The 15,819-nt window shown below is 34.8% G+C and overlaps 3 protein-coding genes across 3 annotated transcripts; 1 reads left to right on the forward strand and 2 right to left on the reverse strand.

The window, feature by feature from the left end:
* Nucleotides 1–4,993: 4,993 nt before the first annotated feature.
* On the reverse strand, nt 4,994–11,221 carry LOC136409564 (protein trapped in endoderm-1-like). The gene is made up of 5 exons (XM_066391151.1): nt 10,952–11,221; nt 9,362–9,608; nt 7,224–7,326; nt 6,838–7,040; nt 4,994–5,914 (listed from the first exon to the last, which is right to left on the reverse strand). Exons 1-5 carry the CDS (start codon nt 11,043–11,045, stop codon nt 5,536–5,538), a joined length of 1,026 nt encoding a protein of 341 aa, XP_066247248.1. The 5' UTR covers nt 11,046–11,221; the 3' UTR covers nt 4,994–5,535.
* Nucleotides 11,222–12,718: 1,497 nt separating this feature from the next.
* Nucleotides 12,719–14,110, forward strand: LOC136409479 (tax1-binding protein 3 homolog). Its single transcript, XM_066390980.1, has 3 exons — nt 12,719–12,940; nt 13,100–13,213; nt 13,272–14,110. Exons 1-3 carry the CDS (start codon nt 12,884–12,886, stop codon nt 13,458–13,460), a joined length of 360 nt encoding a protein of 119 aa, XP_066247077.1. The 5' UTR covers nt 12,719–12,883; the 3' UTR covers nt 13,461–14,110.
* A 5-nt stretch (nt 14,111–14,115) lies between these two features.
* l(3)05822 (lethal (3) 05822) lies at nt 14,116–15,643 on the reverse strand. The gene is made up of 2 exons (XM_066390979.1): nt 14,925–15,643; nt 14,116–14,834 (listed from the first exon to the last, which is right to left on the reverse strand). Exons 1-2 carry the CDS (start codon nt 15,543–15,545, stop codon nt 14,529–14,531), a joined length of 927 nt encoding a protein of 308 aa, XP_066247076.1. The 5' UTR covers nt 15,546–15,643; the 3' UTR covers nt 14,116–14,528.
* Nucleotides 15,644–15,819: the final 176 nt, after the last annotated feature.

The raw sequence follows: 15,819 nt of genomic DNA on the forward strand, positions 1-15,819 counted from the left end.
ACTTTAATAATAATTAATATCAATTTTATAATTTATTGAATAGATTTTGATAGAACGACAATTTGACAATTAAACAATTTGACAATTGTTTACTTGTTTTAAAAAAAGTAGAACGAACTCAATCTATAGCCATCTGCTTGTCTAGATATGAGTTTTTTTAATACTTCTAAGTCATATCTATTTGTCATACTTTATAAAAAATTATCTATGTTATTTATTTAATACATTAAAATTGAATGAAAACATCTATTACGCAAGCAGAATAAACTGCAACGAAGACAAACCTATGGTAAAAACCATACGTGGGAAAGTGATAGACACGTGCACTTTTTAAAAGAGTATCTTTATCGTATTTACTACTTTTGCGGTGGTTGTTATACGTCATTGTTTTTAGAAGGGCAGAAGGTAATAAAAGACAAAATAAAAACATCCAGGTCCGTATTAAAAAAATTCAGTTGATGATGGTGGTTCAAAGACGAAAGGACTGAAGTCACTTCCTGAAAAACCAGCAATCATTAATTCTAACTCCGGATGATGTTCTTCTTGACTTTGATCTCGTTTCGCTGTTGACAATAATACCAATCGGAGCTATAATAGGATACGAAACGGGAATTCCAACGAGACATACCCAGGTTATTCCGAGATTACTTTAGCACCTTAAATGCTCAATTGCGAGATGGTTTTTATGAGCAAACAGATGGCGTAGCAATGGGAAGTCCACTAAGGCCTAGTGGTAGTGGCGGGATGGTTAACCAAAAAAAGAATGTTTTAGCCATCACAGTAAAGATGTTGGTTTTGATATGTGAAAGACACCTCTGTTAGGGATTATGGGAAAACGTACTTCTTAGAGGACATTAATACTACAAATTCAAAGATGCAATTGTCAATGGAAACAAAAAAGAATGGTTCTTTCTTAGGGGTTCTCATATCCAGAACACCAAATAGAAAACTTGGATACACGGTGTACCGAAAACTAATGATCACTGATTGATATCTAAACAAAAGTTCAAATCACTATTCGAGCCAGAAAAGAAGAGCTGTTAGAACTTTTGTTAACAAAGAGGATTTGCGAGCTATCGGAACTGAAAACAGAACTCAATAATCTGGAAAGGGCATTTGCCGTGAACGGTTGTGGCGAAGAAGAGTGAGCGAGAGAAAAACTCTCCATTAAGTCCAATTAGCAATTCTGCCAGCATCGCCAGACACGCGAAAATCATTTTTCATCCTCTTCGATAATGTCCACCGCTGTTGCGAACGAAAAGTTAAGGTAAAAATATAGTGAAGTGTCGCATCTCGCCGCGCACCTCGACGTAAAATGAGGAAGAAAACATTTTGTTTTTCAGCGACGAGGTGCTTGAACCTTGCTCCGTGATTGGTTCGTTCAACCCCCCACTCCCTCCATGCGGCAACAGCGCATGTTGCGTTTAGTCAGTAGTACCCCATATTCCTCAAGCAATTACTATATCGTCACTTTAAAGAGAAGCAAATTTGACTAACAAGTATTTAGCACTGAAGAAGTCTTATTTTATATCTATTTTAATTCTAGCATCTAGTTCAATAATATTATTATTATGACACTACAATACCTATGTAGAAATAACGCATTCTGCCTTAAAATGTCACAATGAGTTTTTTTTAAGTGAGGGTATTCCTTTTGATTAGAGATTCTCTTTTGCAACCTAAGTGTTACTATTAATTTTTCTTCCACGTTGATGGGCTGCTTAGGTTAGCTGACACATTGCCGCCTTTCGATTCTTGGTTCCGTAAGCTGCAAGATGCAATTGAACATAGATTGGGTACTTCTTAAGTATTCACAATGACGATCAGGATGTCCTTTAAGTTGCTGATAAAAATTAAGGAATTCACAGGGTCTAGTACGCGGTTGATTTACTGGATGCACTATCACAATCTGAATCAGACAACATTTTTATTGCTTTTCTGTTCGCAAAAAACTGGACAGTAGAATTAAACTCACCGGCAAAAAACCCGGCGAACTGACCAATTTTTTTTTCTCTGACTATGTATTGTGAAAAATTAAATTTTTTGAGCGAAACGAAAAGTTTTTATGATATTTAATTAAATAACGGCGCGGAATTAAAAATTTAAGGTGCCTGTAAAAAAAATTATTTTTATTCAAAAAAAGACGTGAACATTTTAACAAAATTGCAAAATAAATTTTTCTTTTCTTCCTAATGTATGCCGCGAAAAAAAGAAAGCACAAAGTAAGAAGAAGGTTTATCCAAAGAAATCAAATTACCTCACAATACATTTTGAAGTAAACTACTCCAAAATGCCTAAAAGTTATCCTTCCTATTTTATAAAAAAAAAGGAAATAACGCTGTGGAATTATTTTTTAACGGCCTTAAAACTTAATGAGAAACTAATCTTATCAATTGTAAACAATAATATAGCAAAAGTAGATTTTCAAAACATATTTTTTCCACATTACCTAGTGGATCGGTTTTTTTGGTGTCGAATTTAAGCGATAAACGGCGATGCAAGCTGCTTCATCATGCTAATCAGCGGCGGTGTTCAATTCCTGACAAGAAGAATGGTGATGTGCGATGCTTCGCTATGTTTTTCCTTCAGGAAAAAATCCATTGTTTTACAAAATCAAGTTTTTCCCCACATTTTTCAAAATCAGCTTTCAATAACTAGCCCGGAAAAATGCTTTGAGGTGCGTCAAACTTTGCTTTTTATTAAAGACCGACCCAGTAGGTATTTATTTTTGAAGAATAGCCAGACCTTAGGAATATCCGATGAAATGACGACGTAATCTTGTCTGACAAACCCTGTATGAAACTAACGAACCTGATGCTATTCTTATATGTCGCAGATCGAAGTTTATTTTTATTCAATAAACATATACCTCTAACGTAATGTTAAAAAACGCATGTTTAATAAACCAGTAGAATCATTTACTACACAACACTTGACATGAATGTGTACAATGAGGTCTCTAAGTATAAGAACACGTATTTTCGCGTAAAGAGTAAATTGTACTACTATAAATTTGAGCAATATTAACTTTATAATATTAAAGTACCATGTATTTAACTGTCAAATTATGAGTGATAGATTTATTATAACGTATATAAACATACAATCTTAAGTACGTTAAGTAATTTTCTTCCTCGATGTACCTACATAATATGTATTTTAGAAACGATATTTTTACATTTGCACAGCATATTTACAGGGTGTCTCCAGGACCTTCATTTAATGCTCCGTATTTTTATACTTTTTAGATTGTAGGTATATAATTTTATAATTGTTGGATAATTTTAGAAAAGTCGCCCCACCCAGGGGAGTTTAAATTATTTACACATATTAAAAGTGAAACTTTTCATATACTGTGACTTCAAACGAATCCTCCCTGATAGCGAATAGGTGAATACGAAGTCGAAAATTGCATGGAATTTATTTGAAATAGTACTACGTTTTGCATCAGCAGCCTCCATTAGTTTTGGGCCTCCATGCAATGAGGGAACACTAATTGTTATTTTCACTTTATAGACAAATTTTATCCTTGTTGAAACTTTATTATCATGATAGGTAGTTAGAGCATATTCCTGTTGACGTTTGTATTCGGGAACACCCTGTACAGATATTTGAAATCTAAAAGGATTATTTACCCTACTGCATGCTAACTTTCGACTACGTGCATTATTTCTTGTTAGTGAAGTTTTAACTTAAATTCAGACTCTAAAATTTTCGACGCTCAAGCAATGAATAAATCCGTGGAAGGATGCATGCGTAGTTACATAAGCATTTGGCCTAAAGATTATAAGAATCAGTAATTTAATTTTCACCTAGAATTTGGTTAAAACTTCCTCTTAGTCGCAATCTAATTTCCAATAATACGAAATAGTTGTATAAATAAGATTGTAGTAACGTAGTTATGTGGTATGATCTAGTTTTTGAACTACGAGATATTTGGGCTTTAGTCCACCTTAAAAGCTATTTTCAGCATAAATGAAGAAAACATAGATTCTAAATCTACAAAGATAAATGTTGACTTGATGAGCATTTTTGATCTGCCTGTACGACATCAGGAAGATGTAACATGTTGCTAAAAATGAACTATTGGCTGTGTCAGATGAAACAAAAGTAAATGTTAGTAATTAAGCACCCCCAACGTTCCTTACCCGTAACCCCGATTTTAGAAGTCACCCTGGACTAAAGTCGAAAATGCACCACGTTGCAGAGCTAAATCGGAAATTCAGACAATCAAACTGATTTTGCTTGCACCCTCCCAAGTGAACCATTGGAAAAGAAGATCATATGTGATATACCCACAGAAACAGGGTGGCTTAGTTGATGTCAGTGCCACATCGTTGTAACTAGAATTAAGTAAATGTGATTTACACTTACACTGTGCTGAACATAGCTTTCAAATAAACCTAAGTAATCTCTAGTGAAAAGATAGCATGTAACATAGTGATCAAATCTAGCCTTAAATCTGTTTAATAATTATTTGTATGTACTCGATGTGCCAACTTTAGGTTTTTTGCCAAGGCCACAGCCGGTGCTGGCGGTCCGTTCAGCCTTTGGCAAAAGGCAAAAAGTAGTAGGGGTAAAACGGTAACGCCCAATTTTACATCAACCAATTATGACTGTTGGTGCCTGTAACTTAAGTGGTGGCGTGTCGCAATTTTTCAATTTTCCTAAATCTCATAGGGCCTTGAGGACATTCGATTTTAGACTCTTATCCGAATTTGCTAAAAGAATCATTTGTTCACGCCACTGTTACATTTGTTTTTTAAAAGTTTTATGTGAATGCTGATTCAAACTGCAATTTGATCGTGTTATCTTTTTACGCGAATGGTTTCGTCGAGTTTAACTAAATGCGCTTAAAACACTAATGTAATTGGTTGTGGTGCCATATGATATATTATTTAGGTACTGTTAAGTTGTCCCAGGTCCTAAAATTACTGGACTTTGTTAAAATTTTAAATTCTACATTGTTTTCTAAATTGATACTTTGTTCTTTATTCATATAACCTCTATACATTATTATTAACGATGTGTTCATTGGATAAAAAATCAAGAAATAAAAACTTATAATAGTTTCATGTCGTTTCATTCCTCTCAACGAAACTTGGTCTTTTAAAGCACTACTTTATTTATTCAACGAGTTCACATAATATATTTTTATTAAAGTACAAAAGTATTCAAAAATATTCTATTAGCAGTAGGTAATAATGGCATCTAAATAAGCACAGGGTTATTGTTATCACAAACCTGGTGCTGCGTGGTTAGGTATGTACCCTATTAACAGTCCCTCATAAAAATTCTACTACAGGTGGACCCAACCAGTCAGTCTTAAACTTTGGACAGATCTAGGAATGTTATTAAATCCACTCTAAACTTACTTTAAAGTCACTCATAAATAACAACATTTAAGCATGTCATATCAAATATATACAAAAATATGGCACAAATTTACTAGATACCCGATCAGAAAAACGAACAGGTTGAGCAATTTAATTTTCCACTGCTCAATAAACATCTAATTAGACTAAAAACAAATCTTTAAACTATAGCGCTGCTGCTTCCCTTATGCTTATAGCTAACACTTTGCATTTTGTCTTGTTTGGACCTTAGTGAGTTGGAATGAAGGGATTCGGGCCCACTGACGACACTTGACCTCACTACGGTAAACAGCTTTTTGTAAGCTGATCTGTACTGTTTATTTGTAGCGGCATATATGAAAGGGTTGATTACTGATGAAGCCCATGCGAGGATGGAAGAGAAGACATGTAAGGCTGGGTAGGAGACTTTGTCGTCGAACACATTGACTAGCATTAATGGCAAAAAGCAGAAGAGGAAACATATGAAGATTAGGGCCATCAGTCTGGTCAATCTCCTATCGTCGCGTTCTCTTTTGCTGGCTCTGTGGTGGGTTCTTGTGCTGAAACAGGTTTGTGAGTTTAATTAGGAATATTAAGTGTTGAATGTAAGAGTGTCGCAAACTCGACGCTCCTGTACCTATTTTATGGAAACGGAAAGTAACAAAAAATTTAAACTATGGATCTCTAATGGGGTTGGATGACCTCTATTTCGACCTGGAGAAATTCGTTTCTAAAATGTCGATGTAACGAGTTATGTCGGTATCAATGATACTTTTCTCAGAAACATACCCAAATTCTGACAAAATTATATTAATCCTAATTTTCCTCACAACTTTTATTAAAGAATAATAATAATAATAAAAATGTCTTGAGAACTTATTAAGTAAGTACTTTTTAAACGTCTTTTGTGATAATGAACAAATTTTAAATGGGTTCTTAGAAATTTCCTCTCATTCTTTGGAGATATTTAATGTATTTTTTGAGGTGATTTTCAAAGCAAATTGATGGAGTTTTGTTGAGGTACAGAAATCTAAAGCCCTTTCCATGGTGATATACAGGATGTCTCTAAAAGGTCTATATAAAATTCTACCGTTCTACGGACTAGACCTTTTGGAGATACCGTGTAGATTTAATCTTACTTTGCGGATGCCGAAAAACCTCTGAAGATTGGTTACATTATACAGATACTTTCATCAAAGCTTCATTGGACTAAATCGAGCTTGCGGCATCTAAAAGTTTAATTTGATTTTTTCCTCTTACATACTTACTCCGGAAAAGGGTCAGATGAGATAGCTTAAAAGCACTCATATGCTTAATAGCAATTAAAGCTATTAAAAATCGTCATCAATTAACCAGACATCTTCAAGGCGATTAAACATGACACACTAAACTATTTGGGTGGCCTTGCATAATTAGAATTTTATTAACATCGAGTCCTATGTTAAGCTGCTAGACTTTAATATCCGATTGTTTTGATACTTACTCGTGGGACCTAAGCCTTCGTTTTGAACTGCGCACAGTCCAATAAATGCAAGAATAAGCGATGATGATGACCAGACAAGGGAAGGCAAACCCCAGCAAGAAAATGAATTTTTTGGGGGATTTCCCGTCCTTTTGAAGAATTGTGCAGGAAAACGTTGACGGGTCCAGTCCTAGGCGACCCCAAATTCCGGTCAACGGAGGCATCTAGAAAATAAGCCAACGTAAAGTCTTCGTCATTAAATTATCAACAGACGCTGAGCAAACATTGGCACCCCTCTGCAAAATAGACGGTCGGATGACAAACAGTAAACTTAGGGTGAGCCCCAACCGACGACCCTTATAGAAAATCGATGAATCAAATTCCACAAATAAAAGGATCTTTCTTACCATTATTAGAAACGCTATGAGCCAGGTACAGAGCAGCTGCAAGCAAATGGATATCTTCGAGTAAAATTTGTTGTAGTAATCGTACATGGTAATCAGTACGTATCTAGAACCAAAACAAATAAATAAATAATGGTTTAGTGGAAGCTTATGCTTAATCGTCAATGCTATAAACAGCGTTGTCGAGGTAACAATAATTTTTTCGATGCGTTAAACAATATTTCTACAGCACTATATTTAAAACCCGAGACTTCATTATAAATCAGCTTTTGGCTGCTGGATGGGTCTGTTTTATTCATATGCACCATTTAGTCCGCTTCCTTTCTTAATATAATACATGTGTTGTTTGATCTCAGCTTAAAATTTTAATTGGGATTAAGGGCCAATGCCCTCAATCTGGCACATTTTCCGTCCATTAGAAAACTTCATATTTTTAGCCTGCATATCAGTGCAAAACCATATAGCGCATTACAGCTCATTCAATAAAAAAATACCCATTTATTGGGGTCAGAGAGTCAAATCAATAAAGACTTATTGTGGTTTGTACAGTAAACAATTTTTATTATCTTAAGACTGTGTCATAGTTTATAAATTCTTCGAAATAATGGAGATATGCAACTTAGGGTTTAACTTATAAATGCGATTTTTATACTTATGGAAAATACCCTACTAGAAAAGGGAGTTAAGATGGGTTGCAGCTCTACAGGGTGTTTTAGTTTTGGCAGGGAAAAGGCCACAAAATGAGACGACTTTGCATGTAACCTTTATTTATATAATGTATATTAACAAGTAGACTAGGCGTTGAAGCGTTAAAGATTTTTTCGTTTTTTTTGCAGCTTTTCCAATTTTTGAGATATTTCGTTCCTGTTAGGAACATACGTTTCTCATAAGAGTCCACATAGACTGGCCTCTATGACCTACGGCTATCTACTATTTATCATATTTATTGAAGGGTTAGGTTAATTCGGGTCAATCCTCGTTGTTTTTGTGGTACGCCACTGATATTAACTAATAAAATATTAAATTACCCGTCCAATTTAGAGATTTTGTTGGGACTTCTATTTTTTCATACTTCTCACCAGTTTACCAGCAATTTGAATAAGTATCCAGAGAAACGCTCTATTTTTTACCACGATTCTTGAGCAGAAATTACGAGACTTATAAAAATTTTTTGCCAATTAACGTCCGTAATTTCGCCCTTGGTGGCACAAAAGAAAGGGATTGTTAGGGATCCAAATTCGAATGTTCATTAATTCCATGTCCCACCGTGTTGCGAATACCTATCGGAAAATTATAATAAAAATAGGGCGTTTCTCCCTAAACTCTTGCCAGTTGTTGGAAAATCAGAGGCAGATGTGGAGAAATGCGAAAAACAAAAAAGTTTTCAATTTGAACGGGGAACTTTGAAAGGAAAAGTTTAGGGCGATAATAGGGGGCCCGAAAAATATTAACTGTAGATTTTTGAACTGGCTTCGTGGGCCAGATATTGCTGCGGACTTTGAAGATTAATGTAAAATATATGAACAACTGGAGAAGCTGCAAGGAAAAAACCAAAAAAAATCTGAAACTTTAACGCAATTTATGTTTGTTTCTGTATTTGTATGAGTTTTTCAAATAATTTTTGTTTATAAAGTGGTGTTATTTTGCGCCTTTTTACCACCAACTGAAAGGACGCAGGCTACAACTGAAACGTCGAGTATTATCTCTGTTTCAGCGCACCACGAATGTTTATTTATATACATGCTTTATCGAACTAATGTGCATTTGTATAAATGAAAAATCCTATGCAGGCATATCCAATTACTCAAACATTTCACCACTTGAATCCAGTTCAAGTGTGCACAACGTTTAACTATAATGACAGCTGAGTGATGCCTTTTATATCGTTTTAGTAATGTTTATATTACATCCAAAATCATGATTCAACTAACTGGGCAGGGCTCTAACAAAATTGATCGTTACAAGGAAAACATCACTAATCTAATAACGAACACTTTAATTTAACTGGACTATTTGATATTTGACCCGCTGGTATGAACTAAATTAATTGATGTTATTAACCAAGTAAAGAAGTCTATTACCAATGTCATGTTTTCCCCTCCGCTGTTAGAAACACTTGTTATTTTCTAGTATTTACTCACCTATTTAGAGTAATTGCAACCATATTAAGTAGAGAAACGGCGACATTTCCATAGAAGAAAACTGGAAATAACTGGCAAAGTGCATCTCCGAATATCCACTGTTCGGTAATGTACCTCGCTGCTGTTAGAGGTAAGTTAAAGCTGCAAAACAGCAAATCGGAAACGCAGAGAGACATCACGAATGCTGTTGTAGCGTGGGCCTTTAATTTTGGGCATCGCAATAGGGCCAAAATTGTTACAAAATTACCTGAAAAAATAAAAGAACTATGAAAGCTCGTAAGGGATATTTTTGGTGTTTTACATGAGTTCATGACGCACGTAAATTTTACAAGAAGTGTTTATTTACATTCGTCAAAGGTCGTTGATTCACTTTATAAATGATAAGGAAATTGTATCGTCAGACAATAAGGCAGTTTTTCCAAGAGCTATCTTGAATCACCAAATATTTACCTAAAGTAGGTAATCAATGGGGCACAAAAGAATGCAAGGGACTTGTAACAATATAAACACTCGGAAGCAAAGGTTCAGTGCTGTTTTCAATTCCTTCATAGGCTTTATTTATTATTAGAAAAAATACTAAGCTAAATTGTCAAATAGCACTTAGGTACATCGTTTGTTGGTTTGTTCTGTTCACATGATTATTTTGGCTTTATGCTCCTACAGAACAGCACATATTGTCAGGCTGCAGAATACCCCCTAACACGATTCAAATTGCACTGTAGTATCTTTCGTATTTTCTGAGATACTCAATTTCGGATATGTACTAAAAACTTTTCTTTATGTGCATATTTGGGCAACGACTAAAGAAAACTCTTAAGCTACCAAGCTTCCGGCGTTGTTTGTTCCATCCATCATCTGGGCTACGATGCAGAAAGAGCTTTAGAAAGGATAAAGAAATAATTGTATTGTCGCGCTGGTGATGGTAATAAACATTACCGAAAGTTTTTACCGTAGCTTACGGATTTCTTTTACTCATTACCCAGACGAATTACCGAATAATTGCTGCCCATGTTTAAGTTCTCGGTCAAGAGCGTCTCACACTTTTAAACGTTACAGAAGGGCACATGCGAAGTACCGTTTGATGAATGCCAAATTACTATAGGGTGTATTGTTGAGGTACGCCCACTACTACTATTTCCAAACCAACGACTCTTGCAAAATCGATTAAATGGGGATGGTTGCCCTTTTGGGGGTGGGAACAGTTGCCGTTTTTGCAGACTTAATTGGCTGTGAACGGCACTTTTTAGTTTTGAAAACTTCACGAAGAATCAGACTGTCAATAGAGGAGCACGCAAGGTGTTTTTCACGCGCCACATCCCCTGTATTGGCCTCCTTTGTGCACGTGTCCCTTTTTCCTTTTAGAATTTCACAAACAGCAACAAAGGTTCGCTAATTTATCTTAAAACCGACGTACTAATTAAAAACCATCTTCAGGAGCTTAGTTTTCACACCCTGTATGTGGAAAATGAAGCGCTTTCAGATACACATTTGTACAAAATGTTCATTCCATTCTGAGCCCCAGAACACATGCTTAAATTTATGATGTTACTTTCGGAGACACCGTGCACTTCAAGATACTTATTATCTTACCTACAACACCAAAAATACAAAAAACAACGGCACAAACTGAGGCAAAAACTGTGGCTTCCTTGGGGTACCTAATAACACCCCCCTCGTCATCCATGTTTCCCTTGAAAAAATCCGAAAATTAGTTTTCATTTGCACTGTTATTGACGAAAACTGAGGATCAAACTAACTGGTACCGGGCATCTTATTTTCGATTTGAACCGAAACCGTTTGCGCGCCCGACTCCGACTCCCTGCGTGTTCTGACCAAGTTCCGACACGTTACAAACTCGAAATTGGCGCTACCTCGAAACCACAATTGAAAACTCAGAACGCTGCTGCTTTCTTCGGTAATTAACCGGTTAAGATTGAAGAACTGCTAGTGCCACCTTGTAGCAATAGCGACAAACAGGCACGAACCTGTTTGTCTGTGTCTATTTGAAAACCTTGAAATTGTGACGTCAGGAAAAGACAGAAACGCTAAGGAAGTACGAATTATAACGTCACGATGTGCCACAGCTTCCGATGTTTTTGGATTTTAAACGGCGGTTTTTTCAAAAATCGTTTTATTGCACGGAAAATACTGAGGCATTTCACATTCATTCATCAGACATTTCAGTTGTTTAGTTAGACATATAACTGGATTATCTCTGCTTTCAGACTAATTCTGCCTGTGATATAAGTGACATCGCCACCAAGTACTACCTTTTGAAGCTCAAAAGAGAAGAGCAAAAAATTAATTCGTTCTGAAAACCTATTTGAGCAGCAATTCTTGAAAATATTCCTTCCTTGAAGCCAACACAATCAATCATAATTTGCTCAGAAGCTCACTGGTACAGATCGATTGCTCGTAAGCAATAGCTAGTTTTAGTTTTTTTTTTCTTGATGTCATTTGTGTTCTGGGTCCCTTTCAAATAAATGATTATTCAGTCTATTTATTTAAACATGCAGGCTTAGCCACGCGACCCGTTCATTAGAAAATTTTTGACTTCCCACTGTCGTCGCCCAATGAAATTTGGTTTCAGACTAGAACCGACCATTTCAAAACTAAGTAAAATATTTTCAAAATGGCGGTACTTCCGATTATACCGGAAGTAACTACCAACTCCATTATTTTAAATGGAACCCCCCAATTTTTTTTATTTTCGTATTTCTCGTTAAATTTTTAACCCAGTTCGTGTAAACTGTCTTATATCTCAAAATTTACCGTTTCTGAATTATATCGGAAAATTTGAAAATTTTGCTAACTGCAAAATCAAACTGAAATCGGCATTGAGCGTTAACCGTTGCAAATTTTAGAATCGGTGTTCTACGCCTCAAAGAAGACATAATAAGTTACATTTTGATATATTTTAATTTGATAAAAGTCTTCTGTAACTTCCAAAACATGCCTCCGAAGTTGTATGACTTCAAATTTCAATAACTTACTTGCTGTGAAAAACATCTAGTTTCAGTATTCTGGTTTGTTAAATATATTTTTTAGTTCAGGACAGTCTTCGTTACTTTTCTGTGTTATTCAATTTGATTAAAAAAATCTTAAAATGAGTGATTAATTTGTCTAATTCTCAATTGTTAAGGATACCCGGTATTTAAATACATATTGCTATTGTTGAATACAAAAACTTAGTTAAAATTGCCGCCAGTGCGTCTTCATGACGTAATGTTATCCTCTCTTATTGATTCCTCAGCATCATACTTTCATTTGTCATTCTTTGACATTGATGTTGAATTGTCTTCAAATCCACAATTCAACATCAATGTCAAAAATTTCAGGATTTTGTTTTGTGTTTGGGAGCGTCTACATCAACATTTAGCATTTAGAAATTTTGCCGTATATTAATATTTTTTCCTGCCATTTTACCGTTTACCTAAAGAATATATCTCCAAATTTTAACGTGGAGATACCTCAATATTCCAGTGTTGTTGTGTTGAACCTGTATTAGCAATACTCATCAAAATGTGTGCAAAAATGGCCTTTCAGCATCAAGCTGGGACAGCTATGGAGTGCTTGAGCGTAAGTAATTCTTGAGGGTACCCCTTAAATTACTCATATTTATTTACAATCATTACTTAACTTGAATCATCAATGTAAATTGCTAAATGTCATGGAACTTTTGTATATAAGGTAACGAGTTTGAGCTTCCTCATTAACACAATACATATTTCTTTACAGATTCCTATTACATTACATAAAGAAGTTTGTGGAGATCAAATGAGATGTGGCTTTAAAATTGGGGGTGGAATAGACCAAGATTACAATAAGAGTCCACAAGGATATACAGACAATGTAAAATATTCCCTATTGTAACTTTCTTTAGTAAATGTCAATACCAAATATATTGTAGGGCATTTATGTAACCGAAGTCCATGAGTCATCTCCAGCTTCTAGAGCTGGGTTAAGAGTTCATGATAAAATATTGCAATGTAATGGCTATGATTTTACCATGGTAACTCATAAAAAGGCTGTAAGCTACATCAAGAAGAATCCAACATTAAGCTTGCTAGTTGCTCGGAAGGGTGTTACATCCACTTAAAACTTCATCCAATTGGGTTTTTGATCATTCCATTATTTTAAGTACAGAGTAAGTTACCATCTGAGAGGAGTAAAGTGGAGTTAATAAAGTTTATGTGCCATAAAAATAAAGCTATAAGCGATTAGTAGTTCACTTCAAAATATTTTTAAATATCATGCATGTGTCTCTAAGCCCCTAATATAATGATCGTCAATAATTTTATTGAACATAGGATGTTGTTATAGGCCTTTATTTTGTATGTTTATTAAAATATTTATCTAAGCGTTGTATAGTTAAGGTGTTGCCTATTTTAAAAATATTAGACTAATAGTGTAGATACCCATTTTGTTTGACTTATGTAAAGAGTGATCATAAATAAAAACTTAAGTACATGTTGAAATGTTAGAGGCATATCTTGGAAAAATTCTTCTGTGGTCAGTGAGATGTTTTATGATAAATAGAAAATGGCTTAATCAAGATCTTACATCCTCTGTTCACCCCTACTACCATGTTTTTTTTTATGATCACCATTTATATTTACTGTAAGCTAAGTTTAATGCTTTATTATTCCAGTCAGTATTTTATAAGTTTCTTGGGTGTATTATTATTTAAATGAAATGTCACAGTTCATTAAAAATAAAGTTGTGATAAAAACATATTTAAAAAAAGAACATGATTTGCTTAGTTTTTGTAAGCCCTTTATTATGATAAAATAAAGCTATTGTTGAGTGCTAACATGACTATACAAAAATATAACAAACTATGCCATAAATTGCAGGCACATATTATCACATTTTCAAATGTGTATACATTTATACATCACATTTCTAATACTCTATTAGAAATAAAATTGGCATATAAAACATTACATGATATAACTGGTTAGTGTCAAACTAAAATTCCCATAATTTTTATTCTTAAGGTTTAAATAGGTCCTCATAACTGATCTTAAAACCCAGTTTGGATATTTGAGACATTAAAGTTAATTTTAATTACTTTGGTAATTAAGAATTTTGTTAGTTGCAAAGGCTACGTGTTGAAAAGTATTGTAAACAATTTTATTGGTACTAAATGTAATAGAAATAAGTTTTAAAGCCTTTTAGGCACTCGATTTACAAAATTACTGGGAAATTGGCCGACCTGACCATTGCATTTGCCAAACAACCAATCATCAGATATTTTTTTAGTTACCCTAATTTTCTGACCTGTTTTTATGGTCAGATCACCTGGCATTTGTGCTTGAAAATCATATAAAGCTGTTACTATATTTTCCTCTTCTTTGAGTGGAACTTGTATGTCTATGAAACTCTCTGGAAACATTCCTTCCTTGTCAATAACTTTCCCATATAACCAATCTTCATTGATTCTATGTAATAATATAACTACATCACCTGCCTGCAATAACATATAATAATCAAAATATTTTATTATCTGACATAAAGTGTAATGAAAATGCCCTTAAAAATGTATTGTTTGTTAACTCACCTGTAGGTTGAGGTCACTAGGAAGACTGGCTGGATAATCATGTATTACTATTCCATAGGAAGTCTCAATATCAGAAATTTCTTTTGGAGGGCTTGGAGGTGGAATATTGGGCATAGGTGGTGATCCCGAAGGGGAACTTACATTATCATTTTGAATTGTAAGTTGCCTTACTTTAGGACGAATAATAGTTGGTCCAAGAATGGAAGGCACATTGAGATTATTGCTTGCACTTGCACTACTAGATGATTTTATTGTACTGGTTTGCTGGTTACTAATATAACTTTGGAAGGTAGCTCCTCCATTGGATGGAGGCTGAGTCGATGTTGCTGTGGTATATTGAGCTGGCAAGGGCCATTGATTGTTTGCCAAGGGAGATTCAAATTCAAGCGACTTCTTACTTGATGCAAGACTGCTTGTGCTGCTACTAAATGAACTTGAAATGCTACCACCAAAGTGTCTGGCCCTTTCTTGACTGGGAGAATTCGGAGGGCTCCATTCTATTAGATTGGCACTAGTAGGTTGAGCTAGATTAAACGTCGACTTGCTTTTGTACTTGGAAAAATTAGGGGGCGGAGGTCTCGGAGGGGGCTTCTTTTTCTGCTTTTGGACAGTGAAAGGCATCTGGCTTTGGTATTATAGTTTGGTAAATGTTTTTTTTTTTTATTTAGGGCAGTTTTCAATACTTTTTAATTGTTAATTACTTTACTTAGTTGCTAGGAAAATATAAAATTTTGAAAGTTGAAAGGTGGATATGACTCGAATTCCTCTACGTTCCATTAGTGCATTCACTACACTCTACTCTTGGGGGGATATAGGAAGTCAAATGTCATCAACTTACTTACACTTTTGTTTCTTTCTTTTTTAATTCGTTTTATTAAAAAGAGACAAATACACT

This window comes from Euwallacea similis, chromosome 6, assembly GCF_039881205.1.
Source record: "Euwallacea similis isolate ESF13 chromosome 6, ESF131.1, whole genome shotgun sequence".
NCBI lineage: Eukaryota > Metazoa > Arthropoda > Insecta > Coleoptera > Curculionidae > Euwallacea > Euwallacea similis.

Bases quoted from the DNA above. Each gene is read 5' to 3' on its own strand.
- LOC136409564 (XM_066391151.1), bottom strand. From the start codon at position 11,045: ATGGATGACGAGGGGGGTGTTATTAGGTACCCCAAGGAAGCCACAGTT. The intron at 7,327-9,361 runs GTGAGTAAATAC...TTTTGGTTCTAG, and splicing joins GTTGCAATTACTCTAAATAG to ATACGTACTGATTACCATGT. The intron at 5,915-6,837 runs GTAAGTATCAAA...AACCTGTTTCAG, and splicing joins CGAAGGCTTAGGTCCCACGA to CACAAGAACCCACCACAGAG.
- LOC136409479 (XM_066390980.1), top strand. From the start codon at position 12,884: ATGTGTGCAAAAATGGCCTTTCAGCATCAAGCTGGGACAGCTATGGAG. The intron at 12,941-13,099 runs GTAAGTAATTCT...ATTTCTTTACAG, and splicing joins CAGCTATGGAGTGCTTGAGC to ATTCCTATTACATTACATAA. The intron at 13,214-13,271 runs GTAAAATATTCC...AATATATTGTAG, and splicing joins CACAAGGATATACAGACAAT to GGCATTTATGTAACCGAAGT.